At 27.9% G+C, this 27,709-nt stretch overlaps 6 protein-coding genes and 1 long non-coding RNA gene across 20 annotated transcripts in view; 5 read left to right on the top strand and 2 right to left on the bottom strand.

Annotated features, from left to right (window-relative positions):
• Nucleotides 1–5,978, top strand: part of LOC725460 (hemicentin-1) — a 90,338-nt gene extending 84,360 nt beyond the window's left edge. For 6 of the 8 annotated variants that reach the window (XM_006571555.3, XM_006571557.3, XM_006571556.3 and 3 more), the window contains 4 exons: nucleotides 444–605; nucleotides 1,167–1,301; nucleotides 3,212–3,425; nucleotides 3,690–5,978. In XM_006571555.3, coding sequence (XP_006571618.1) covers nucleotides 444–605; nucleotides 1,167–1,301; nucleotides 3,212–3,425; nucleotides 3,690–3,802 — 624 coding nt within the window. In that variant the 3' untranslated portion in view covers nucleotides 3,803–5,978. The remainder of the gene's footprint in view (nucleotides 1–443; nucleotides 606–1,166; nucleotides 1,302–3,211; nucleotides 3,426–3,689) is intronic. The other 2 variants (XM_001121303.5, XM_026441839.1) reach the window with 1 other exon arrangement.
• A 1,794-nt stretch (nucleotides 5,979–7,772) lies between these two features.
• LOC107965381 lies at nucleotides 7,773–11,247 on the top strand. Its single transcript, XR_003305048.1, has 3 exons — nucleotides 7,773–8,075; nucleotides 8,481–8,669; nucleotides 11,139–11,247. It is a non-coding gene; the product is annotated as an uncharacterized LOC107965381 (long non-coding RNA).
• Nucleotides 11,145–14,918, bottom strand: LOC727452 (sorting nexin-6). Of its 3 annotated transcripts, XM_026441798.1 has the most exons (12): nucleotides 14,821–14,918; nucleotides 14,161–14,211; nucleotides 13,984–14,034; nucleotides 13,618–13,833; nucleotides 13,404–13,525; nucleotides 13,154–13,290; nucleotides 12,693–13,000; nucleotides 12,437–12,619; nucleotides 12,266–12,283; nucleotides 11,589–11,652; nucleotides 11,423–11,508; nucleotides 11,149–11,320 (listed from the first exon to the last, which is right to left on the bottom strand). In XM_026441798.1, the coding sequence occupies exons 2-12, from the start codon at nucleotides 14,164–14,166 to the stop codon at nucleotides 11,270–11,272; spliced, it is 1,242 nt and encodes a 413-aa protein (XP_026297583.1). In that variant the 5' UTR covers nucleotides 14,167–14,211; nucleotides 14,821–14,918; the 3' UTR covers nucleotides 11,149–11,269. The 3 variants fall into 3 exon arrangements, with proteins under 3 accessions (XP_026297587.1, XP_026297583.1, XP_026297581.1); XM_026441796.1 differs by lacking the exon at nucleotides 14,821–14,918 and having other exon boundaries at nucleotides 13,984–14,172; XM_026441802.1 differs by lacking the exons at nucleotides 12,266–12,283; nucleotides 14,821–14,918 and having other exon boundaries at nucleotides 11,145–11,320; nucleotides 13,984–14,172.
• Nucleotides 14,865–18,586, top strand: LOC411882 (ER membrane protein complex subunit 2-B). 4 transcript variants are annotated; one of them, XM_026441826.1, is made up of 9 exons: nucleotides 14,865–15,067; nucleotides 15,539–15,585; nucleotides 15,683–15,796; nucleotides 15,873–16,023; nucleotides 16,102–16,245; nucleotides 16,316–16,472; nucleotides 16,542–16,637; nucleotides 16,735–16,908; nucleotides 18,376–18,586. In XM_026441826.1, the coding sequence occupies exons 2-8, from the start codon at nucleotides 15,552–15,554 to the stop codon at nucleotides 16,906–16,908; spliced, it is 870 nt and encodes a 289-aa protein (XP_026297611.1). In that variant the 5' UTR covers nucleotides 14,865–15,067; nucleotides 15,539–15,551; the 3' UTR covers nucleotides 18,376–18,586. The 4 variants fall into 4 exon arrangements, with proteins under 4 accessions (XP_026297611.1, XP_006571623.1, XP_006571624.1 ...); XM_006571560.3 differs by lacking the exon at nucleotides 18,376–18,586 and having other exon boundaries at nucleotides 16,735–17,303; XM_006571561.3 differs by lacking the exon at nucleotides 18,376–18,586 and having other exon boundaries at nucleotides 14,885–14,958; nucleotides 16,735–17,303.
• On the bottom strand, nucleotides 17,197–19,664 carry LOC724798 (tRNA (guanine(10)-N2)-methyltransferase homolog). 2 transcript variants are annotated; one of them, XM_026441778.1, is made up of 9 exons: nucleotides 19,528–19,664; nucleotides 19,381–19,446; nucleotides 19,067–19,312; nucleotides 18,706–18,840; nucleotides 18,356–18,619; nucleotides 18,156–18,294; nucleotides 17,885–18,083; nucleotides 17,665–17,791; nucleotides 17,197–17,588 (listed from the first exon to the last, which is right to left on the bottom strand). In XM_026441778.1, the coding sequence occupies exons 1-9, from the start codon at nucleotides 19,591–19,593 to the stop codon at nucleotides 17,427–17,429; spliced, it is 1,404 nt and encodes a 467-aa protein (XP_026297563.1). In that variant the 5' UTR covers nucleotides 19,594–19,664; the 3' UTR covers nucleotides 17,197–17,426. The 2 variants fall into 2 exon arrangements, with proteins under 2 accessions (XP_026297563.1, XP_026297569.1); XM_026441784.1 differs by lacking the exon at nucleotides 17,197–17,588 and having other exon boundaries at nucleotides 17,668–17,807.
• Nucleotides 19,665–20,880: 1,216 nt separating this feature from the next.
• Nucleotides 20,881–21,454, top strand: LOC102656037 (integumentary mucin C.1; the record flags this gene model as incomplete). Its single annotated transcript, XM_026446318.1, has 1 exon — nucleotides 20,881–21,454. A coding segment is annotated over one exon (546 nt), but the record flags the coding sequence as incomplete, so codon positions are not given.
• On the top strand, nucleotides 21,250–27,506 carry LOC100578883. Its single transcript, XM_003251706.4, has 2 exons — nucleotides 21,250–23,940; nucleotides 24,154–27,506. Exons 1-2 carry the CDS (start codon nucleotides 21,457–21,459, stop codon nucleotides 25,816–25,818), a joined length of 4,149 nt encoding a protein of 1,382 aa, XP_003251754.1. The 5' UTR covers nucleotides 21,250–21,456; the 3' UTR covers nucleotides 25,819–27,506.
• Nucleotides 27,507–27,709: the final 203 nt, after the last annotated feature.

The raw sequence follows: 27,709 nt of genomic DNA, 5'->3' as shown, positions 1-27,709 counted from the left end.
GAATCCAACTGCAATTACATCATTTGTCAACTGTATAATTAGTTTCTCGGATCCATTTTTATATTGAACGCGAAAAAAAGTATTGTTCACCACTGAATACAGAGATCTCGATAAGTGATAACGAAAACGTGCAACACACTGAACGTATACGCAGAAATATAACTAAAAAACTCGCTTACACTTTTTGCACGTCGTCGAAAACTATGATCAATTATATGTCAGCCGTTGTACGTAGAATAGGAAATCCTCTCGTCACGTGTATCAACCCTTTCGAATAGATAAATATCGAGGTAAAAATCGAACGGAAAAGCTTATCGAGGAGCTTAGAAATATAAATTAAAGCAATATCCTTCCTACTACGATACCTGTAGTGTTGTAAAAATAAATCGTTCGTATCGAGCAGGGCGAGAAAAGTGATGGCACGATCGTGCGCCTGTCCACAGATATCCTGGATACGGCGACGTGACTTCCATGTGTTAACCAGCTCCACGTTCACGTACACGAACGACGAGCGGTTTCAAGTTTTGCATCCCGAGGGCTCGGACGACTGGACTCTTCAGATCAAATACGTTCAGGACAGAGACAACGGGACCTACGAGTGTCAGGTAATAGTCAGCGAATAATTATCGCCCGGGGAAATTGTTTTAATCGCTCGTCTTCGATCGTTAACGCATTCGCGATACCGAGAGGGTTTACACCTCTCTCTCTCTATCTCTATCTCTTCCTCTCTCATTCTCGTGGAGAGAATTCCTCCGTGGATTCATTGTGCGAGGGGTGAAGTTGCACGTTGTTTGGCGCAACGTTATCGCGATCCTCGGGCAGAGAGAATCGATTTTAATGAGAACTCACGGCGAATTTGGCCAGGGATAGATAAACGAGGTGTTTAGGTGAATTTGTTGCTTCTAAAGTGAAATGGATAGGATCTTTCGTGGATGTACAATTGGAAACTTAATGGAAGTTATCCGAAAAGATTAATGGAAAAGGAGGAGGAGGAGGAAATTCCGCGAGATAAGTTTTATCCCGAAAGGGGGAACGAACGATGATTCGATTTTTCTTTTTACCTTTTTTTCCTTTTTTTTTTTGTACGTAATAACGATATATATTTAAAGTATGCTTGAACTGTGTGTTTATCGATGAAAGTGATAATAACTCGTTTTCCATTACAGGTCTCGAGGAGTACAGGGATATTATCGCACTTTGTCAATCTAAACATAGTTATACCAGAAGCGTTTATATTAGGGAGCGGCGAGCATCACGTCGACGTAGGATCCATTATAAATCTCGTATGCATAATAGAAAAGGTGAGAATCAGTTTTTTTTTTTTTTTTTCTTTTAATCCGACGTTTCATTCATTCCGACGTAATAAAAATTCCATTCTTCAACGTCTCGACGAATGATTAATGCAGTCTTATTCAATTTTTTTTCCTCCGGTCGTACCTTCGCCGAGTCGTACCTACCACAACGTACCCCCCTCCTTCCCTTTCTTTTTACCTCGTCTTCGAAACTGCAACCACGAAACTGCAGCACGTTATTGAAAATACGTACGCGCCAGCGGTATTTCATCGTGCTAAATAAATAAAAAGTATACGGTGGCGAAAATTTTTCTATCAGCGCTATTGATACCGGTGCAGGAGAAATAATCGTGTCGCTCATATACGGCATATAGAGGCCGGTTGGATAAAGCCACGTCACGGCGCAGTCCATCCGCTTAACGAACGTACATAGAAATACGTATAGCTTGCAGTTCGCGGGGAGCATTCAATGTACTACCTTCGTACCGTAGCGGAAAAAGAAAAAAAAGAAAGGGGGGGGAAAAAAAAAAAAAACCTCTAGTGAAATAGGCATAGCTTAGTCACGAATACAAGAGTGGAAGTGCATTAAAGCGGCGTTGCCGGCCGCCGCTGCAAACTCGACACTATCGGGAAACGAAAATAAAGTGAGGCGCTTTCCCCCTCCCTCCCCTGCATACGTGTACGCGCATAACGTACGTGCAAGCAACGTAAAAGCGTGGTCTTAAATGTTTCAAATGTAAAAGAGAAAAAGAAAAGAGAGGAAAGAAAGATGTATCTCTAACGCGTTACACGTGTCTCCCTCTCCAACCGATACCGATACCGAATAAATGCATCTAAGAAAAATTCTTGCGCGGCAAATTGACGGTATTAACTCGGAAAGCGATATGGCTTCGGCCAAGGGAAGCGCCCTATAAGAAGATACGGTATTCATAAGTACGTTACACGCTATATAATATGGTCTTAAGATAATCTCGGGTATTTGAACTCTGTGCACCGGGAGAAATGACACCGTGACACCGTGAAACGGCGATAGATGGAACGAAAAATCGAGAAAACGATGCCCTCGCACTGCGCGGGATACGGGAGCGGTGGGGGAAACGAAATTCGGTACAAGTGGCTGACTTCGACATTCTTATTTCACTGGGCTCGGCTGTATATAAGGAGCGAACGTCGTCGTTCGAGTTATTTCCATTATTTCGAGGCGAGTATCGAATGTGTTTCGCGCAGCGACGCGAAACGTCGTGCCTTCTATTTCGTTTTTTTTTTTGTGATTGCAAGAACGATGCGACGAAAAAAGAAACGACATCCATCGATCGTTTCGCCAATTATCGCCCGGCTAGAGTTAATTAAAAAAATTCCAATCGACGACGAGATTTTCATCCCGTCGAGAAATGGACGATCCGTTTCTGGAAAATTAAAATGATCTTGATCCTTGGCGAAAGTAAATAATTATGGTAAAATAAAATTGTAAAGTAAAATTTGTGTATCTTTTTATGTATGTTTTTTTTTTCTCTCTCTCTCGTCGAAATCCCTGTCTCGTTTTCGTTCGACCTAATTCGTTCGACGTAGTTGCGGCGCGTAATTATTAGCCGATTTTGATACTTAATGATGCCAATTTAACGGATCACTATTACGAGAGGATTAAAGGTAAATGAGAGAATTATGGAACAAGTTACGAAAATAATTTTCATTCGTTTCCTTGATTTATTGTTTGACAATACGAGTATTTATAATAATGTATTTTTAAACGATTATCATCGAACGATAGATTTTCACGTGTCTCGTTTCGAAATTAGAAAAGAATTGGACGAAAGATTTTAATTAACGGGAGAAAAATATACGTATACATATACGTTATAAGAAGAAATATAATTTCAGGACGATCGTTTCACGGTGAGGATTTATTTTTACGGTTTCAGAGTCCAACACCGCCGCAATATGTTTTCTGGTATCATAATAATCGAATGATAAATTACGACACTACGCGAGGCAGCAGCGTAACCGTACAAACCGATTCCAGCTCGACTCAAAGTCGGCTGACGATTCACCAAGCGGTTGAATCGGACACAGGCAATTATACGTGCAGCGCCTCGAATACCAAACCGGCATCCATCTATGTCTTTGTCACAGAAGGTAAAAATAATTCATTTAATAATTCCTCCTCTGATTCTATTTTCTCCTTAATGAAAAAAAAAACAAACAAACAAACAAACAAACATGCCTCTTTTCGATGCAAAACACTTTTACCCGAGATTACCACTAGTAGATAGATAGATTTTTCCTTCTCTTTCCTCTCTCTCTCTCCCCCTCCCATTCACCCTCCTTTTCTTTTCGATTAAATTTCATTGGTGCGAAATCGAATCGTATTAATCGGATGATCATCTTTGAACGTTTCAGGTGACAAAATGGCAGCCATACAGCGGCGCAAGACGTCGGCCGCGAAGAAAAATTTCTGTGAATTGCTAGTACTAATTGTCACAATTGCGATAGAGGTCGTTTTAACGCGATAAAGCGTTTCTCTTCGATATGTCCATTATTATTACCGTTACTTCCGTTTGTGATAGATAGGCTACTATTTCTGCGATTTTAACCCCTCTTCTCTATTCATCCTCCTCCTTTCCCATTTGAAAGTTGAACATCGTCGTATCCCGATATTTCTTATTTTTTTCTCTCCGCGAAGATTCTTTTTTTTTTTAATACGATATTTAACATTTTATATAATTTTCAATTTCTCCATGCCATCGTCGTTATCTTCCCATTCCTTCTTCCCATATCCCTTCTTTCGTTTCTTCCTTCCGTTCCAAATTAAATCGCGTTCGTACAATCTCGTTAAGTCTCTTGTCGACCCGTGTCATCCTCATCCTGTAATATTTTCTTTTCGATCGTCGAAACTGAAGCCGCCGGTGGCTCGAATTTATTTCGACATACGAGATTTTCATGGTGGATCGTTCTTGCGTGTCTTGTCCACGTGTTCTTTGACGCGCGACTGATGTTGTAGGGAAAAAAAAAGATCTTTATCGGTAATCACAATTTCTCTCTCTCTTTCTCTTTCGCTCCTCTCCCTTCTCTCTCCATCTCGAGTAGAATTTGTTCGTTAATTCGAAACCAATACGCGGATATTTTCCTTCCCGTCGCAAAAAGTATTTTCGGGGGAACGAAACTGAGAGAACCAAAAAACTCGAGATGCGTATCGACTGTCTCAGTTACAATCATCCAAGAGGGAATGAGAATCAATAATGTGCAATAAAAATTTATAAGTATACGTGATTGAATAAATAAAGAAAAACGAATCGTAACGTGTCCTATCTTTGTTCGTTGTACAACTTTTTTTTTTCTTTTCTTCAATACCTGATATCGACTCTTTATTATCAGAAAAGGAAAAAAGGGGGGGAGGAAAAAAAGAAGAAAAGAAAATAAAAAGAAACGAAATCTGTGATCGTGTCAGTTTTTATATACATATATATATAGCCGTTTTACAGATTCGCTGTAAGATTATTTTTTCGAAAGCGAAAAATTCCAATTGAAGTCTTATTATTCGGCGGGCACATTCGCGTGGATCTCTTTGGGAAAATGGAATGGATTGATTGTAATCGCGATATTTTTCGAGAAGCAATATGGATACGTCACGTCGATTTAACTTTAAAAAAAAAAAAAAGAAGAAGGAGAAACGACGATAAAAATCCTCCCTGATTCCGTTTCAAATATAATCGTGCAGAGCAACACGTTGTGGCAGTTTTCCACGGCACACGTTTTTGCGCGGCTCTCGTCGAAACGAACACGGACACGGAATTAATCACGAGAGCGTATTGATGTATTCAAAGTTTGAAATTTCGACGGTTTTACGACGAGCATCGAAACGAATTCGCGCGGAACTGCAATGTACTTCCCTCCCCCCCTCCTACCATTCACGCGCGTTTCCTTGTCGTTCGATTAATCATCGCAAGATGATGTTTCAATCCCAGTTCTGTACTTCCACCGCGAATCTAGCCTATATCCTTCTTTTTTGTAGTTTCATAGGTGCAACAGTATCGTAGAGAGAGATCGGTGTTTCTTTCTACCGTGTGAATTTCTTATCTTCCCTTAATTAATTAATTAATCGTTATTACACCAAAGTGTATAAATTGTACGCAAACATTGGAAGATCGATCAAACGAAATTTTTTTCTTAAATAATTTACATTATAAGATTTTTGTTTTTGTTTCGAGTTTTTATTTTAGAACGAGACTGTGAATGACAAGATATTTTCGTTTCAACGTTGATAGAACAAGAAATACGACCATTGAAAATTTTGTACTTTCGATACGAATTTATGCGGTCTCCATGAATGATTGTACGACATGTATGTATTTTTAATTTGTCCTCCGTTTAAAATGAGCCAAGGATTAAAAAAAAATTAGTAACGATGAAAGGAAACAGGTTTTTTTTTCCTCTACACAATTTACCAATCGACTATCTTGTAGGAATTGTTGTTTTAACGACATTTCGTCTGCATTTGATAATCATTTGTTAACGATTTGTTAACATATATCGTGAAAAAGAGAAAAAAAGTAAAAAAGTTTCTTGTTTTCGATTGAGGAAAGGGAGCGGGAAGAGAGGAGAATGGAAAATCGCGAAAATAGAAGAGAACTTAAATGCGGACGAAAGGTTAAAAAAAAAAAAAAAAACAGGGATCAAACGACAAAGTATTATAGACGTAAGAAATGTAAAGGGAGGAGATGCGCTCGTGTAAAATCCAGATGTAAGAAGTTGCCATTGTCGTTCGACGTAGCAAAATCTTCGGATTGATCGTTTCATAATATTTTCGATTTTACGATTGTTCGAGACGGATCTGCGTATATTAGGTACATTAGAAAATTATCTGAATTATTATATTTGAATTATATATATATATATATAAAAAACGAAGTTTTCTTATTCCAAGTAACGATTCCATGTGAACAGGATCGCGTGCGTGTCGCGTGACACCGCTATCGATTGAATAGAGAAACGTGGAGAATGAAAACGGGGGGGAGAGAGGGTCTAAGGAAAAAAAAGGAGGGGGGGGAAGTATAATAAAAGAAGCCATGAGACACGAAACTTGATTCGATCGATTCATTTACTCGCTTCCTTGCTTTCACCTTGTTGTTTGACTCATCGTCGTAAAAATTGTGTTTGCGAAAAAAACGATATTTTTATCCGATAAAAATTTTTTCTTTACTTCCCTTATGGTTTAAGAAAATACACGTCTCTCGATCGATTTCACAACGATATAATTGAAAATAAGGGAAGAAAAATAGCCGATCAGTAATTGTATATTTAATAAAAGTCACGATTTACGAAATTAAATAATATTGAAGAAGAAACGTTATTGTACGCGTTGGAAAAAAAATGAATAAACCACTCGAACGCTCTTCGGTAAATTTTTTCGATCTAGAGCCTCCCTAGAGGATAAACGATAGTAAGATAAATGCAAGAGAAAGAGAGAGTGAGAAAAAGATTTTATTAAAAAAACGACTTGATCTCTTTCGAAATAAGTAACAAGTTTAATAGAGAATATAAGATCGATAGGTTATAATAAATGATAAGACTTTAATACACTCGAAACAATTTGGATTTGGTAATTTTACGCGTGTCTGCGTGTAACATGTCGAATCATGCCGAGGCATCGATAGATATGTATCTGCCATAGAAAATCTCTATGTAATTTCATCGCTATGCGTATAATGATGTTTTGTATGTTTATGTTTGCTGTGTAACGAAAAAGAAAAAGGAATCAACAATTTTATCGGTTATATCGATCGTCTGATTTCGTAATGTTTTTGCGTAACTCGAGGAACATAAGACACAAGAATACACGAAACAATACACGAATACAAACGAATACAAACGGTGAATGAAAAAAAAAAAAAAAAAAATACTTTCTTACGTTGATCGACGTTTTCTTACGCCCGCCTTCTTACGAACATTTGTGTCTTTTTTATTTCGAACATTTATTCATAAATCCGTTGGAATCGAATTTTAATAAAATCCACAATATAAAACATTGATTTTTTGGTGTCTGTATTATCTCCGTTGAATTTTCATATTCACCGCAACGATAAAAAAAAAAAACTGGACGAGGGGGAAGAGGGAAAGAGAGATAAAAGAATGGAAGATGGGAAAAATTATGAAAGAAAATATAGAAGTAATATTTCTTGAACCATTGTAGTTAATTGTCTTCGTTAAGGTCTCGATGACAATATCTTTTAGTTCTGTAATAAATCATCAAAGTCTACACGTGCGTGTACGTGCGTGCGTGATTGCATGCGTGTAATATAAGTCTGATTATTATAAAAGACCAACTACGTCGTCCTAATAATAAAACAAATACAGCTCGTTTGTAGATGGTTCACAATCGAAAAAAAAAAAAAAAGAAAAAAAAAAAAAAAGATTTTGCGTGTATAAGCGGAAAACGTATATATGAATTATATAAATATATAAATATATTGTGAAACGTAAGAAAAATATCGAATGTAAAAGGAATTAGATGAAAAAAAGTTGATTGTCGATAAGTTTATCTTGAAAATTTTTCTCTATCTCGAAGATATAACGCGTGAGAAAATGAAACGTGTTGATTAAATATTGCTTATTGCTTCATGATCGGTCATTGCAATAAGTATTTGTGATAAATTGTTTCTTTAGAATCATTTAAAAAGGAGAAATTTATTCGGCATATTTAAAATCGTGCAAAACGGTTTTCCATAATTGTGTCAAATTAAATAAAATCGATTAATAACAAACTTACAGTAAATCTCCTTTCGGGAGGTATGGCTTTCGTTTATTCGTAAATCAATATAAAGAAAAAGCTATAAATTTTCTATCGATTTTACTTTTCTTTGATATTCATTGCAAAAGAAAAATAGAACAAAAAAAAAAGGAAAAAATTAGATTCCATTATTGTATTCGATAATAATTTTTCCTTGTGATTTGACAAAACACTAAAGATGATATCTTTTAAAGAAAAATTTCAATGAATCTTAAAGTTACAGAGTCCTTATAGCCAATATAGCATTCATTGGTGCCAAGGAATTTCTTAATTCAAAAATCCCAGATTCTTTGAATCGGGAATCATTTTTATAGATTCAAAAAGATCATCTTTATCTTCAAGAAAAAAGAAAAAAATAATGAAAATTAATCGACTATTCAGTTTTTGATTGATTTTTTTTTTAGATTGAGAAAACGGATTGATAAAAAATGATGGATAGAGATTTTAAGAAATTTTAAGAGATTTTAAATTACACCGTACCACCGTAATTACCACATTATCCTCGCCATCCTCTGCAATTTTTTTCTTACATTTCAAGGGACACGAGCATTCTTGGTTAAGTACGTATGAATTATCCTTTGGAAGAAGAAAAGGTGAGCTGATTATTTTTTCTTTATACAAACACAAACGATTTATGAAAAAAATTTTTATAAATTATAGATATTTGAAAAAAATACACATAAAACAAACATAAAATAAACATTTTTATGTACATATGTACATATGTATGCAAGTTAGACAAAATCATATCAGAAATATAATATGAATTAAAAATTTTCAATGTAATTGAATAATCAATAACAAGATGAAAGTTTCTTAATTTTTAATTTTAATAATATTAATTGAAGAGTGAAAAATGTAATGATAAAAAAATATAGAGTAACATCAAAATATCAATAATTATGAATGATTAAAATTAAAATACATGAAAATTTTATTTTATTTAAATTTTACATAAAATTAAATGAAATTAAATTTTGAAACACACAAAATACATTAAATTTACATTTCTTGTGATAAAAATTATATAAATATAAATTGAATAAAATTCAAAAATTTTAGAATAAAAGCCAAAAAAGAAATTTCAAGTTTATTATAAGATTGAATATATGAATATATTTATACATATAATTATACAATACAATTTTTAATTTTCATATATTAAATGTATATTATAAATTAGAAACTTGAATTTTAAAATTTCTACTAAAATATAAAATTAATAAATATAAAATTAAAAGCGTTACAAAGTAAAAAATATTAAGCTAATAATTTTAAACTATTTTTACATTCAATTTTCATTTAATTCAATGATAATAATGCCAACAAATTAAATTTTTTGGAACTTTTTAAAATCTAATGGATATCATATAATAAAAATATAAAAAAGTCTAAACAAAAAGCATAGATTTATCTATCATTCATTGATATTAATCCAGAAAAGTTCAATATCACAAACATTTAAATAATAATAAATACAATGTGTAAAATATTGATGCATTATGAATATGCATCTTTATTAATTTTTTCTGAAATGAAATGAAAAATGCAGAAAGTAAATATTAAAAAAAATGTGCTTTTATATAATTATTTAAGAATGATGTTCATAAAATCTATCTTTTTTGTGTAATTACGCAATATAGGTTATTGCATCATAAATAGATTTGAAAATAATCAATGTAATTATTCTTCAAATTCTGGGCATACAATATATGGTTTATTAATATTAAAATAAAATGATAAATATATAATATTTTAAATTAATTTTTAAGAACTTAAACAATAAACTTCATTTAATAATTCTCTTAGTAAATTATTTTTATTCTTTTTAGTTTTTATCTTTGGCAGATGAATGATTCAATGATTCTATTGGATATTATTATAAATATATCTAATCAGATCACATATAATTATTTAATTTCAAGATTTTTTTTAATCATAATCATATTTATGTAATTTATTAAGCAAAGTGTTGTAAATTGATTTGATATTATGTAATAATATATCCATTTATATATAAAAATCTTATAAACTGGTATAATTTATATATATTTATATTATATATATTATATTATAATTTATAATAATTTTTTACTTACATATTATTTTTAAATGAAAAAAAAAATAATTTGAAATAAAAATTTTTTAATAGTTACAAATTTCGCTGTTCATATCGTTTAAATAAACAGACAATTATTCCTTTTCAAATTTTAGTTCCAACAAAATTATTTAAATATTTTAGATGATTTATTCATTGCATTTACATGCATTGTGCATAAAATCGTTGCAAACAAAATATTTCATAAAATGTAATAAATGTAATAAAAATAAAAGATTCCTTAGAAGAATATGAAGAATATAATTCTAAGTATTATTATATTGTAATTACTATTTTTAATTATTAATAATAAAATTAAAATATGTATTAATATAATTGGAATAGATTGAATTTCGAATTCTATATCATATAGTTTTTCAATATTTTTATGTACATGAATGTTTTAATATTTGTTAAATAATTTACATATATGTTTTTTTATAAAATTTTCAATTTCTTGTAAGTATATATACATATATATACACTTATATATATATTTTTTTTTATTTCTATTTTTTTAAAAATATGCATGTAATCTTAAGTTATCTCATTTATATATTATGAATCTTATTTTCTGAATATAAAGTGTATACTTTTAAAAAAACATTTATATTTATGATATTACAAGATTAAATGAATAGAATAGAGCTTTTATATATATATATATATATATAACAAATTAATATAAATCTATAAAAAAAATTAATAAGTGTCAATATCTTGATTATTATTATATATAAAATAATTTTTAAAAAAATGATATAAGATAAAGATAATTGCTTTTTACTATAAAGCAAATAGTATTTATATAATCATAGTAATTATAATTAATATATATATATATATATATATATATATATATATATATATATATATTAATTTTTATACTTTGAGAATATTAAATAACACAAATTAACTTTATATGAAGCTCTTTTGTAATTAATAATACAATTCTTTCTTTCAGATAACATATATAAATCTAGATAACAAAAAATATATATTTTACAATACCATTACATTGCTATGATTTTAAATAGATTGTTATCTTCATATAGATTACATAGTAATCTTTGCAATGAAAAGTATAAAATTGCATCACTCTTCTCGTAAAACCGTTAAACATTTTTTGAGCAATTCCGCATGTGCCTAGAAATAAAAATATTTTTATAATAATGAACAATTATATAAAAAAAAAATGAAAATGAAAGATAAAAAAAGATAATGAAAGAAATATAAAAATATCTTTACTTTTGCATGTTTTATTTCAAGTTCTGTTAATTCAATCAGATTCTTTCTAAATGCAGTTACTCTCCTCGTTTTAAAATCCATTAGCTCTATAATATAAATTAAAATATTATTTATGGCCATTTATTAAATAAAATAAAAAGATATGTACATGTATTTTATTTGTTACCTTCTTTTCCTTTTTCTGACATTTGTTCAAATTTTTCACAGGCTTCCGTTTGAGCTTGTTCCGCCTAAATTAACAAAACCAAAAATAATTATAAATAAATAATACTATTAATTTTAGCAACTATTTTGCATCAATATACAAATTTTTTTTTATTTTTTTATATATAGATACTTTATACAAAGAAATAAAAACATGCAATTATTTTAATTAATAACATATATATATATATATATTAATTATTTATATTTTTCATAATTTTATTATAAAATATACTTTCAAAATTTGCTATTCTTTCTCCTTTTTTATCTTTCTTTTATAAAATTTTTATATATTTTAATTTTTTTATTTGAAATTAAATAAAATTGATATAATAAAAATAAATATTCATGCAAATCTATTTCATGCATGTTTAATAAAATAATAATCTAAAATTTACGATTTTAATTACAATTTTCAATTTTTTTCTTTCTTCCTTTAATATAATAACCATATATAATAACCATATCATTCTATGAAAATATTACTATTTATAAAATCACAATTTAATCATTATGCAATTTAAAAAATATTTTATAGTTTCAATAAACATTGTTATATATAATTTTTAAAATAAAAAATATTTGAAATCATTATGTACTACAACAAGGCGGCAAACATAAAAATGGAGAAAAACACACCTCAGCAACCTCCACTGCCTTGATAAGCAAAAAAATTAAATTTATAGTTAGATGCTAATAGTATATTATATAGTATATATATAGATATATATACTATATTTTTTTAAGAAAATATATAATGAATACATATACCATTTATTATTAACGTTATGTTATAAATAATATACTTACAGCATGAACATCTTTATTTTTGGCACGAGCTTTCTCAAGAGCACGATTTGCAGATTCATATGCATGTAAAGCTTTTAATCTCCTAAACAAAAGTCGTTTAGCTGCAGCTGTATCTCTCATGTAATAACGTAGAGTGTCTGATAATTTTAAATCTTCGTCAGATGCTACCCGTCCCTCTACTTTCTATTAAATTGTAATATTAAAAATATAAATATGAATAAAAAAATTAAATAAATTAAATTATAAAAAATCTTACCCTTAATTTTTCAAACATTTCTGCAATTTTTGTTAAAAATCTCTCTAATTTACCAGTATCAGTTGTAGCTAATTGCAAAAGATTTGTGGAAATTTTAATATACGAATCTGCTACATCTTTATGTTTGGTTGTCTGCCGATCTGCACGAATTGTTGCTTCTTTTAGATTATGATGATAAGTTTGTAAAAAAGACATTTCTTGATCAAAGAAATCATTAACATCTTTTACTGTCGCAGATAAATAATATTCATCTGTAGTAGTAGAAAAAGATTTTACTAAACCACCAAACATTTCCATTTTATTTTTTCCTGAAAAAACAAAATATCTGTATTTTTTATTCATATTATACAAATATTATATTATGTTATATAATATTATATTATATAAATTTAATAATAAATTTTGATAAATTTTATAAAATAAAATTCTTCTTAAGGAAAATTAATATAAGTTTTTTTTACCTCTTACACAAAGATCTTGATCATATTCCAGAAATACTCTTAAATTATGATCATTACGAAAAACTGGATGATGTGCTAATCTAGTTAAAAACATTTCGTGCATAGCAACAGTTTTTTTAAATGTTGCCAAATATTCACTGTAAAAAAAAAAAAATGTCAATATATAGGTTTATATATCTCATATAAAATGTATTTATGCTGAAATATATTTTAAATTACATATATTTTAAACTTATTGTATATAACTTACGCTTCCAATTCTTGTTTCATTTTATTAAATTCTTCACGTGTCATATTACCCTCACCCTCTCCAAGTTTTTGTAATTTTTCACGAGATGCATCAAAATCTGGTCGTGGTGGACAAGGAGGAATCTAAAAATATATATTTTTTTCTACATATTATTAAAAATTTTAATTATATATTTAGTATAAAAAGAATACTTAATACAATACTTAATACATACAATATATCCAGCATATTCTTCATTTTCTTCAAATCGGTCATGTAACCAAACAAATTCTTCATGTTGTCTTACAACTAAATTATCTGGTTTTTGAAATTCCGGTAATGTAGTTGTTGTATGTACAGTAAATTTTACTTTATCTTTTTCACTAAGGGCATCTGAAATATCCACCTGTAATGACTTATCAGAAAGATCTACATTGTCAGCATGAATTGTCTGTAAATATAAATGAATAAAATTAGAATTAGAAAGAGAAATTATTAATATTTAAAAAATAAAATATAAACAATAAATTTATATATAAAAAAAATTAAATTTTCTATTAAATTTTATTTATAAAAAATATTAAAAAGAAAATTTAAATACCTTTTTAGCAGGAACGTTATTTAAAATGTCGGCAGTATCACATATGCCGTCCTGAAACATTTTATTTAATTAAAAATTATATAGAAAATATTTATAACAAAATAAAATTTAAACTGCACAGTATTAAATTCGTTGAAAAAGCAGATCGGTGGATAAGTGATAACAGGTTCCACCTACCATCATGGCGTCCAAGCGTCTCTGACACGTTCTCAATTTTATAGCATTCAACTATAAGAATTAAACCGATAACAATTTTAATTGTAAAATTTAAAAATCATCTTATACATTTAAATGAAATTATTTTCTTTTTATTTATATGTATATATTTATATATATATATATATATATATATATATATATTACATATTATTTTCATCCTTATAAAATTTATTATTAATAAAATGCACAATCGATTTAAAAATGTCAAAATGTGATATATTTAAAATATATATTGTTAAATCAATTGTGCTAAAAATACAATAAAATATAATAAAATTTAATAAATGATATTTCAATAAATTTAAAATTAATTTTTTATTATCAATTATGTAAATAATACGTATTATTAAATCTTTATTAAAATACAAATATAATTTATCTATTTATAATAATCTTACATTTCGTAAAAAATAAATATAATTAAATATATTAATTTAAAATTTCTTGTATTTTTTTAAATATTGAGATTTCTATTTTATACTTAAAGTATAATATTTTTATGTTCACAAATCTATCGAATTTTATAAATCATTCATAATATAATAATATGATAATATGTGTATATATTTTTTATAATATATTATGAAATATATATTGCTTTTTATATTTTTTACTTACATTATATATTTGAAAGATGATTTATTTTACAATTTTCTTATTGAATAATTATTCATATAGTTTATGTGTCGAACTCTGATCTACATAAGTACATACATAATCTACATTATCAACAATTTATTTTGAAACTACGTATATGTTAGTTCTAGTCAATATTTTATCATAAATTTATTTATATTATTACAATTATTTTTATATAAATTTGAAATATATATTACTTCAACTTATTTACAGTACATTGTTCTACGTATGTAAGATTATATTGCATATTATAATTTCAATTTTTTTAAAGAATATATCATAATTAATTACTATTACATTATAAATATATATGCATGTATATTATTTTAATATTTTTTAGTTTGTTTTAGTATTTTTTTTCTACATTTACTTGATATATGTATAATCTTTGATATCCTTCTATTTATTTAGGTTATAATAAAAAATGTGTAAAACATTTAAATATTCACCGCTTATATAATTATATAATTATTTATATAAAATTTATAAGATTAAAAAATATTCTTATTATTATAAGAAAACATTCTATTAATTAAATAAAATTGAAATTCTTTTAAAGTAAAATCAATTAACTTTTTTATTTTTTTTTATGTTAAATTTATTATGAATGATTGTAATTATCTCAAATATTAAATATTATTTTTTACATTTCCCATAAATCTATTATATATTATTTATATCATTATTTTTTTCAAAGTAACGTTTCAACAATGAAGGATCAATATGATAAATTATCATGGAAAGGTAAGTTGATAAAAGATATAATTTAATAAATTATGATTTTTTAGAATTAAATTTATTAAAATTATTAAATTTTTTTATTTTACTTTATTATATATAGAAGTACGAGATTTGTTTAGAACATGGAGAGAAGATAGTGAAAGACGAAGTAAAGATGTAGTTGACTTATGGGAGGCTAAATTAATGGGAAAAATTGATCATCTTGGCAATGAAAGTATGATAAAGTGATTTTTTTTTAAATGTTTAATAATTAATTATTATTATAACTTATATATGTAAATTTTAAATAGAATATCTGGTTTTGGAACAAGTCTGTATAGCAGCATTGGATTGTGATCGTCATTCTTTAGCGGAATATTGCATTAAAATATTAAAGAGAGAATTTCCTAGCAGTTTAAGAGTTCATAAATATCATGCTATGCATCTCGAAGCTTTGGAAATGTAAAATTTATTTATGATATAATTATGATATTGTATATTTACATTATATGATACAAATAAAATAAAAAATATTTCTAGGTACGATGAAGCATTAGAAGTTTTGGATTCTATTATAAAAAGAGATGAAACAAATGCTGCACCAAGAAAAAGACGTATAGCTATCTTAAAAGCAAAAGGTCGAATACCAGAAGCTATTAAAGAGCTTACAGAATACTTAAAAAAGTCAGTGATTAAATGTAATTTTATTTATACTTCTTATTACAATTTTGAATATATCTTTTATCCATTGCAGATTTATGAGTGATCAAGAAGCATGGCATGAATTGTGCGATTTATATTTACAAGAACAAGAATATTCTAAAGCTGCATTCTGTATGGAAGAACTCATATTGCATAATCCACATAGTCATTTAATTTATCAAAGATATGCAGAAATAAAATATTCTCAGGTAATAAATTATTTGATAACATTTGAAGCTTGAATTTTTTTGAAATAATAAATATTTATTTATGTTTAGGGTGGATTTGAAAATATGGAATTAGCAAAAGCATATTTTTGTCAAGCTGCAAGATTAAATCCAAATAATATTAGAGCTTTATATGGTTTATTGTTGGTAAGAAGAAACATTTTACTAAAAATATATTATAGTATTAAATTTTTTATTTGAATTATATTTGATTTTATTTTTTATATATTTATTTGAATTTTAGGCATCAAATAATATTGCTACATCACCCAAATGTCCTTCTTCTAAAAAAAAAGATGCAATAAAATTAAGTGAATGGGCAGCTAATCAAATTGAAAAGCAATATCAATCAAAAGTTACAGATGAAAATATTAAAACATTAGAAGGATTATTAGGACAACTACAACTTGAAATTTAGGTATATAAATTTATATATATGTACATGTTTATAACTATTGTAACATATGTAAATGTATATGTAACTCCTTATACTTCAATTTACACACGCGCGCGCGCACATACACACACATACACACATTTATTGCTCGATATAAATTTTCTTTGATAAGTGAATCCTTTAGTGAATCAAGTAAATTGGATATTAAGATGTTATTATGCAAAATAATGAAATACTAGTTAAGAAAATAATTTTTAAAGATTTTTATCATAAATTAATGAAAAAAATTTATTACTTTTCCTAATATATTTTCACTTAAAGATATTAAAAATCTCTATTAAAAAGATATTGAATCGTATTATTAGCATTTTTAAGTCTTTTGTCATCAAATCTGTAATAAATTCCTGAATGTCATATTTCATTTTGAATTGCACATATAATTGTGGAAAAAATAATAATTTTAAAAAAATTATATTTTAAATCACAAATTTAAAAGAAAATAAATATTTGTTCACAAATATTTGTTAAAATAATTATAATCATCTTTTTGGATTTTCTTTATTATTCTGTTCCCAAATTTCTCGTTTCTTTGCTTTTTCTACAGCTTTCTTCATTCGTTTTTCTCTTCTACTTTCATTTCGTAATGCAAAATATTTTTCTCGAAAATCGATTAAATTAGTAGAAATTATTTCATCTGATTCCTAAAAAAAAATAAATTAAAAATTTTTTTTAAATATTTTTATTACTTAATTATATAAAATGTTTATTTATACATACCTTTGGATCTTTTATTTTCTTATAAGTTAATAATCTGCGACTAGTATAATTACTAAGTATTTGTTCTGAATTAGCTATTAATTCCAAACATGGATGTGTTGGTAATTGATCTTCTGAATATTGATCTCTAAAAAAATAATGTTCTATATTTTAATTTAAAAAAATAAATATTTATAATATATATATAAATAATTTTTGTTAATAAATTAATGTATTTTACCTAAATAAGGGAAACCAACAAACTAATCTACCATTTAATTTAAGATGTTTAGCTGCAAAAGTTAGTAAATCTTTGTACATTTGAGGTAAATCATAACCAATTTTAGATGGTATATGAGATGAAGCTTGATGTTCCTCTATTACTGGGTTTAATTTAGTTGTACCTATTCTTTCTGTTGCTTCTCTTATACCATAAGGTGCTATAATTAATAAACAAATTAAATTATTTATAATAAGATTCATAAATTAATCTAAAAAATACTTATACTTACGATCAGTAATTATAGCATCTATACACATATCGGAACGCCATAAAGGATAAGAAAAATCTGATACAACTACATCAATATAATATGATCTTTTTCCATATTGACTCATATTTGTGGCAATATTTTCATCTTTTCCTCGAATCTGATTAATATTTTTATATAATAATTTGAAATACTCAGTAAGTGAAAAATAAATATCTTACCTTTTGTGATATTCTACTAGGTCTTGTACGACCATGGAGCATTAAAAAATCTATATCTGTTCCTAAAGTATATCCTCCAAAATGTGAAGCAGCAACTAATAAAGATCCAGTACCAACAAATGGATCAAGAACAACATCTCCTTTTTGAACTTGAGCTTGATTAGCCATTATTAATGATAATTGAGGATCCATAGATGTATTACCAATAAATTTTCTTGTTTTCAGAGATAATTTTTGAATTAAATTTCTTTGTCCACTTGTAATCTAAAAAATTTTTTGTATAAAATGATAATACTTATACATATATATATAATAGATTAAATATATTATAATAATATAAAGATACCAACCCATCTACCAAAGAATAATTCATAAGGTTTTTCAGGAATGTTATTAGGATCTAATCCATAAAATTCTATATAACATAATGTTGTGTCTGGATTATTTAATCTTACTGGTCCCTCTAATGGTAAATAACTGAAAGACTTTTATATAATACTATTTATTTATTTATAAAGATATATATAATTTAGTATTTTAATTTTTATACTAAATTATATATATATATATATATATATATATATATATATATATATATATATATTTATATATATATATATATATAATTTAATATAAAAATTTTCTATAATTTAATTTTAAAAATAATCTATTTTAATTTTATAAATTTATATAGTTTAATTATATACTTACATCAATTTTTTTTACTTTTTCACTTTGTGAAAAATGTTTGCAAAATGTTTCAACTATTATTTTAAAAGATTTGTGTGATCCAGCATATTTATTAATTTCTGATATTGGATAATTTTTTAACTTATTATGCAAATCTTCAATTGTTTTACTATTAGCCCATAATTCCATGCAAAACCGTACAGAGACTGCTCTGCTTGAAATTTTGTTTGCTATATTTTCTGAAGGTAAATTAATTATCCAATATGGCTAAAATAAATAATTTGTAATATTTTTATTTATAAATCATATGAATATAAATATTTTTATTTTCTTACATGTTTTTTTAATTTAGGATAGATATACATATTTATGCCAAGCATATTAAGAATAGATTCCATTTCCTAAAAAAAAAATAAATATAAATGTTTTAATTACTTTTATTAAAAAAAAACAAACAAAAATTAAATAAAAAAACTACTTACAGCTTTACGAAAATCAATGTGTTCTTGGGCAAACCAAAATAGATATTTTTTCCATGGATTGTTCATTGTTATTATTTTATATATTATTTCATTTTCATTTAAATTATATCTAAATTTTGATTTTAATTATGTTAAAAATATATTACATATATTTTAATATTAAAATATTTTATGATCCTTTTACATAAATTAATACAATTGAGAAAATGTATAAAAAAAAACATTTGCAATTGTATTATAAAATTTATTTTACTAATTCATTTATTTTTTTATTGAAAATAGGATTTTTAATTTCAGTGAAAATTATTATATATTAATTAAATTATAATTATACACAAATATAAATATTATTTAGCATTAAATAATTTAAGATCCATGATTATTAACCAATGTGATCAACACAAAAAGATGCTGTTCATATTATATATACGCGCATGCTTAATCGAAATCATAGATAAATAAAATATAGTAAGTCGATTATTATGGAAAAATTATATTCTTATATTATTATCATTATTTCTCGAAATATATAGAATTAAAAGTATTAGTTACAATAAAATTATTTGACCTATTTTATAATATATTACTCTGCTATGAAATAAAAATAACATTTATTTTTCGTTTATAACATATTGTATTAAGAAATTAAATTAAATTATAATATTAAAAATTTTATAAAATTTTATATAAATGTTAACTTTGTGAAACATTTAACACAAAGTAAAAAAGTAAATTTCAAAAACGTATATAGCAGAAAAAAGATAAGGAAGATATAAGAGAAAAAAAATATAAATATTGACATATAAAAAGAATAATATAAATTATAAGTTAATACATGAATATAATAATATGAATAAATATATCTTTAAAAATATATAATGTGTAATAACTTACTTAAAATAGTCGATAAAAGAGAAAACGATTATTTCATAATCGGTAGATTTGTAAGATTATGGCTAATAGAACAGTGTACGAGGGGGCGCTATATTCGTAGTAACATTTCTTGTTGTTCTCATTCTAAGGTGGAATACTACTCGTCACTGTTTTCTGTTGTGTTTTTAGGCTGGAATCGGGCGAAAAACATGCCGTTTCGATAATCGAATGAGAAACACAAGGCTTTTAAAAAAAATTGTTGTATCCAGGTTTGAGAAAGGTGCTATATTGCAAGCGTGTGTGAATAGTGCAGGTGTAATTTAATAAGAGCAGGGGAGGCTGGCGATTTAATAGGATATTGATTTGTCCGCGACTGCCTTGCTGGCTCCATCGCACACTCGAACCAGGTAGCCATGAACGTCGATATTTTTGGGGCACTGCCTGGTGCAACGTGTCGGCCGTACATATGCCGTGCTCTAATGTGCTTGCAGGCCTGATAAAGCCCAAAATGCAGCCAGCCATTGGCGATATGTGTTAACAATATTAGTCAAATTACGGGTTACAACAATTACATCTATTACGATTATCACGACGGCGACCAAAACGGCAACGACTACAACGATAACGGCGACGGCGGCGACGGCGGCGACGGCGGCGACGACGACGACGACGACGACGACGACGACGACGACGACGACGACGACGACGACGACGACGACGGCGGCGACGGCGGCGGCGACGACGACGGCGACGACGACGACGACGACGACGACGACGACGGCGGCGGCGACGGCGACGGCGACGGCGACGGCGACGACGACGACGGTCGTAGAAGTGGTAACGAAGGCAGTGGCAGTGACAACCACTACGATTACGAAGATAGCAAAAACAACTAGAACGATATTCGTGACGGATACGACGAAAAAGATAGTAACGGCAGTAACAGCAAAGACGTCAATTACAAAAAGAAGAAAGTGGTGTTACTACTTCATTGTGGATATTTTACAGAAATTTTCATTACATTAGTTGTGTTCAATGTAATAGTTAAAAAGTTAAATGTATAAACAAAATACCTCAGGCATAATGGATACAACAAACAATGGAGCATCAGGAGGTGCAGTGGCTTGTCCAGTATGCACTCTTTATCTACGTGAGGGTATTAGCTTACAAAGACATTTGGACACTCATCCAAAAGAACAAGTTATTGAAGCTCTTATTAAAGCTAGTAACAATGCCTCACAAGTGCATCAGGCACAATTGTCATCATCAGTACCTCCAGCATCTCCAGCTATGCAATCACCCCAAAATACACCTCAAGTTGCACAGAATACTCATCTATCAGCTCAATCTCCATATCCTATAGGACCTATTTTTGAGTGTCCACCTATTGGTACTGTGATGCCACCTCAGTTTGCTTCATTTAGTTATCAACAGTTTGTAAATAATGGCACTATGATGATACCACAATACGCAATGGCTCCACAAGCTAATCAAATGATGCAAATGCTTTATAATCCATATGGTATGTACCAGCAGCAACAAATACCAACTGTTCAAATGATTTCACCAGTCACAGCCATACCTAATTCAGCTAGAGTCAGGCCAGTAATGACTATGGCTGGTGAAACAAATGGTAGAACTGCCATTGCTGTACCTGTAAATAATTCCGAGCCAAAACAAATTTTACCTGAGATTTTACCTGAATCAGAACAGGAGTCTGAGCAAGTGTTACCAGATATTAATCTTCCAGTTTCTCCTCCATCATTAAATGAAGATAACTCTATGCAGCAAAATGAAAGTGAAACTAGTACAATTCAAATAGATCAAGAAGTAGAAGAATCCCATAATTCAAGTACTTCAGAGCAACATACTGTGCAAAATGAATATGATAACATTCCAAGATCAGTGACAATTACTTGTAATGTCAATGATACTACAGATGATAAAGTTGAGAGTGTATTGCCAGATATTGATGATGGAGAATCATCATGTGTTGTTACTACAGATGTACAATGTAAATCTCTTCATTATGAAGCATCAGAAATACAAGGATATGTACACAGATATGAAGATGATGATGATAACAATAAAATTATTACGCCTGAAGTATCTTCAATGATAACAGAAAATGAGATTGAAAAAGCAACTAATGAAAAAGTTCCTCACAGAGAAGAAATAAATGAAAATGAAGGTACCTCTGCAGAAATGCCCTTAGAAGATACAGTAAAGGCACCAGCTCAGCGTGAAGTAGAACAATTAGAACGTCTTTTAATCACTATTATGGAAAATGAGTTTAATAATACACCGCAAAAAGAATCTAATTCTGAAGATGATAAAAAGAATGAAGGTACAAAGAAAAGTCTTTCTCCTAAAAGAGCAGAAAGTGTAATTCATGAAACAATCAGTAATAATTCCATTGAGCATGAACATAGTTGTGAATCTGATATAAAAATAAAACTTAGTGAAAGTTCAGAAATTGATATAGATAATGATGAAAATAAAAGTTCTTGTCTTTCATACCATTATAAAAATAGTTTATCTGCACCTGCATCACCAATTGTACGAAAGAGACCTCATAGAACTTACTCAGTTCGTTCAGAATTTAGTTCAAATGAAAATCTTAATTTTTATCCAAATAGTTTTGATGCAAATACATTACAAGATGAAGAAGATGATGAAGATGAAAAAAATGAAGCAGAAGATAATTTTGATGAAGCAGATATGGAAATAGAAGAAATACCTAGCCCACATACTCCTTTCATTAAATATGGTGAAAATGGAGACAATGTTAGATCACATACTCCATTATCTGCAAGTAGTGGTATATCTGTATTAAGAGTTCGAAAAGATCTTAGTAAACCATGTTCACCTGCATCAGTGCATTCATTTTGTCATATGGATACAAATGGTTTAAGTAATGATGAAGATAGTAATGGAGCAATGGATGAATCACCAGAAAAGGATCCTATTGATTGTTCTCAGGTTGAACAAGATGTAAAAACTGATCATTTAGAACTTTCTATATGTGAAAATGAAAAAAAAATGGAAGGAAATTCTGCATATCAATCTGGAATTACTGAACATATAAGTTCATTTTCTACAATTCATTCACAACATTCTCAGCAATCAATATCAATGGTGGATTCATATAATATGCCAAATAAAAGTAATCATATAAATTTATCAGAATCTAATGATGTTGCAAGTAGTTCTGATTCAAAGAATTTTCATTCATCTAAATCAATTATACAAAAGCAATCAGTGGAACTTCTTAGTTTAAATGAAGATGCCCATGCAGGTCCAATGAATGTATTTGAATTTGATGGGCTTCAAATCTTAGTTCCTAGTACATTCATAAGTGATTCTTCACAAAAAGCAGTTAGTGGAACCAGCCAACAATCTATGGCAAGTAGTGAAGGTGGAGTAGGTGTAGATGAAGAAGTTAAAAGTATTAATATGAGAGCTGATGAAACTATGCCTCCCAGAGGTGAACTATCAGAACAAGAAAGCAATGGATGTACAGAACAATCTGCTTGGCAGGTATGCATAGATATATTATTGACATTTATAATAAAAATTAAAAAAAAATATCTGTAGTACATAAATTGAAAACATTTTTTATTATTATTATATTATTTATTATAATAATAATTATTATTATTATTAGATATATTAAATATTTTTAAAAGTTGTTTAAATTATTATACTTTTTAAAAATATTACATTTATAATAAATTTATTTTGTGCATTTAGTTGTATGCTGGTCAAGAATCATCACGAATGTCAACATCTTATGATTTAATGGCACGTGAAAGTTGGGAAGAATCTGATGGATCAGATAATGAAGTTGCAGGCCCCCTATTAGATAGCAGATCTTTAGCTACACATTTTACATCAAGTTTATTTTTAGATCGAGATAGAAAAACTCCTACAAAAAGAATGTTTAAATGTTATCATTGTCCTGAAGTATTTGATTGCCCTAAAGAACGCCGAGTACATAGTACTACCGCGCACAAAGAAGCTGGACCGAGTAGTAGTAGAGAATCTACAGATCAACCTGAAGTAAAAGATATTAAGTTATTGGATGGTCGTATGAATGCATTTGAAGATATTTTTGTACCAGGTTTACATGTTCAACAAGTTTATCATCAACAACCAATGTTACATCAACTTCAACCACCACAATCATCTGATGTAATTACAAAAGTAGAATCTGATCAAAAAGTTGAAACACTCGTAATACCATCAAATATTGAAGTAATTTGCACAGTTTGCAATCAACGATTTAGTAGTGAAAAATCATTACAACTACATCATAGAAGAGTACATGTTACAGAACCAACAAAGCGAATCCGTGAGAGCACTAAGTGCCAGATATGTCATGAAGAATTTCCTTCAGTTTTGTTATTCAATGCTCATTTAAAAATACACCCATTAGAATGTAGCCAATGTGGAAAGTATTTTTATAGGAAACAAAATTTCAAATTACACATGAAACGACATTTAGGAATTAAACCATTTCCATGTACTGTTTGTGACAAAGCATTTTTAACAAAACAAAAATTAGATGAACATACTAATGGTCATACTGGAAATGCACCAGTTAAATGTAATCTTTGCAATGAAACGTTTCGTAGATATTCAAATTTAACACAGCACAAAAATAGACATCATTTGAATATAAAGAAAAAATTAAAAGATTACATATGTCATTGTGGTGAGGTTTTTCATACAAAAAAAAAGTTAGCTTGGCATAAAGAAACACATGATGAAAAACCTAAAGCATGTACATATTGTAATGAAAGATTCATTCACATGGCCAGCCTGACTAGACATATGCGTCGAGCTCATAATAAAAGATTCGTTCCAGATGCTCAAAGAGAGAACGAAAATGTTGAATGTCCCGTATGTAAGTGTATTTATTTGCGATCTTCCTTAGCAGTGCATATGCGAGTTCATAATGGCGAAAGACCTTATGAATGTCAAGTTTGCTCTAAAACATTTAGTACTAAGTGGAACTTACAATTGCACAAATGGACTCACGCTGCCCGTAGCACCAAACCTTTTAAGTGTAATCAGTGTAGTGGTGCATTTTACCGACACAGTGATTATACTGCTCATATGAATTCTCACAGAAATGTGCGTCCTTATACTTGTAATTATTGTGGAGCGCAGTTCATACGAAAATATAATTGTTTAAGGCACGTAAAAGAACATGAAGAAAATAAAGCATATACATGCGATGTTTGCAACAAAACTTTTCATAGATCATATTATCTAAAAGAACATTTACGAGTACATTCAGGTGCCAGACCATATACATGTCATATATGTGGAAAATCTAGTGGTACAAAATCCAATCATAATAAACATGTAAGAATTCATCATGCACGAGAACCTGTAAATACTGAAAATTAAAGAACGAACGAGATTTAGTCAGTATCAATATTTTTAAAAATATTATTTTCCAATACTTTATCTTAATCTTTTACTTCTAATCTCTTTATGTATTTAAATTTTATTCTTCATTTAAAAAATGAAAAAAATATTAATTCAGCACAAAGTGATGAAATAAATGTAATTTCTATATATTGTATTTCTTAATTTTTTAAAATCTCGTTCGTTTCTTTTCTTATTATTATTTCTTAGATATTTTAATACAGACATTTTAAACTTGGATTATAACTACTAGTGTTACTAGTATTCTATTAGATATAAAAGTTTAATTTGTCTTATTTAAAAAAAAAAAAAAAGATTTTACATTGAATTGTGCATTGTGCATTGTATGTTGCACTTCGTAAATTTTCGTCATATAGTCTGCTAAATACACTGACTGGAGACTGTAACTACTTAAGATAATAAGAAATTTTTAACAAATATTAACTGGTACATGTCTGAAGATTTGAATAACTCCCATAGAGGAAGATTATACGATGAAATGCTTTTTGCCAACTTACAGTAATTAACTATTAGATAATAATAACTAACTGATCAATATTATGAAATCATTAAGCACTTTTATGTGTTGATTGTTGTACGAAATTTTTTTACAATAACTATTTTACACAAAACATGTATATTGCGATTTTATGTACTGGCATTAAATGTGAGAAGGAACTGAAGGGCCAATATTTATTTGCGTTCAATTTATAACGCATAAGGCCTTATAAATAATTAGTGTTATTAATTATCACAAGGTAGTTACGGATCTTAATTATTATTCTTTTATATTTATATATTTTGCAAAATATACAATAATTTTTATTGCTAATTCTAATTCCAAGACTGATCGATGTTGGTTCCTCATATTGCTCTCCAATTAATTAAGTATAATATAGTGAAAATATAATCTATCTTAAATGCTAAGTAAAATCGTATAAAGAATTATTTGAAATTTTTGATATAGTGATACTGTAACAAATATATTAATAGTTAATTGTTTTATATTTTAATATTTGGCAGATCATGTATCATTTAATTTCTAGAGAGCAGTATGAATGAAGGAGCTAAGAAATGAAGAATCTATTAAATATAATGAAATTATATTGTACTATATAATACAAATTTTGTTATGAAATTAAGTTTTCATAAATCGTTGCCGTAATTTAAATTTCAGAAGAATTGCATGAAATGTTTTTAATATAACTATATTGTTTCTATATTATACTTTGAGTTACTATTTTTTACTTGTTAATAATTATTTAACAAATTACCTTCTAGAATTCATGATTCTATTTCTCTTCTGAAATCGAAGAGAAATCGTGTTTCGTTAAATATAATAATATAGTTAAATATAATAATTTTTCAATATCGTCGATCAAATAGTAAAACTTTGCATGTATGACCAACATCGACGTCCAAATGTGCAATCATTTAGTTAAACATATGCATTCTAATTGAATGCAATTGTAGATAATGTAAATATGTATATCGGTTTTATTTTATAACTGAGCCAACAATGTGTTGGGAATTAATAATTGTCTAAAAGCGATTCGTACTCTTATGAAAATAAAAATAGGATAATTATTATCATAAAAAGAAACTATAAATCAGCAACATGTGTAAACCTTAATAAAAATTATGTATTGAGGTACTTTTTTAAATAAGTTTTTCTTTGTATTTTTATTACACAAGTACCGTATTTTTATTACCAGTATTTGCCTCTTATTTATAAATGGAAAATATAATGTAAAAAAAAATGATAAAACAAGAAAAAAATATGTAAAAATGTGACATATAATTGCAAATTTGGCAAAAAATAGTTATGAATTAAAGAGAAAAATGTATAATTTATTTTTCTTTTATAAAG

Source organism: Apis mellifera, linkage group LG1, assembly GCF_003254395.2.
Source record: "Apis mellifera strain DH4 linkage group LG1, Amel_HAv3.1, whole genome shotgun sequence".
NCBI lineage: Eukaryota > Metazoa > Arthropoda > Insecta > Hymenoptera > Apidae > Apis > Apis mellifera.
The sequence above is the reverse complement of the archived record's forward strand: the minus strand, read 5'-3'. Positions and strand labels throughout refer to the sequence as shown.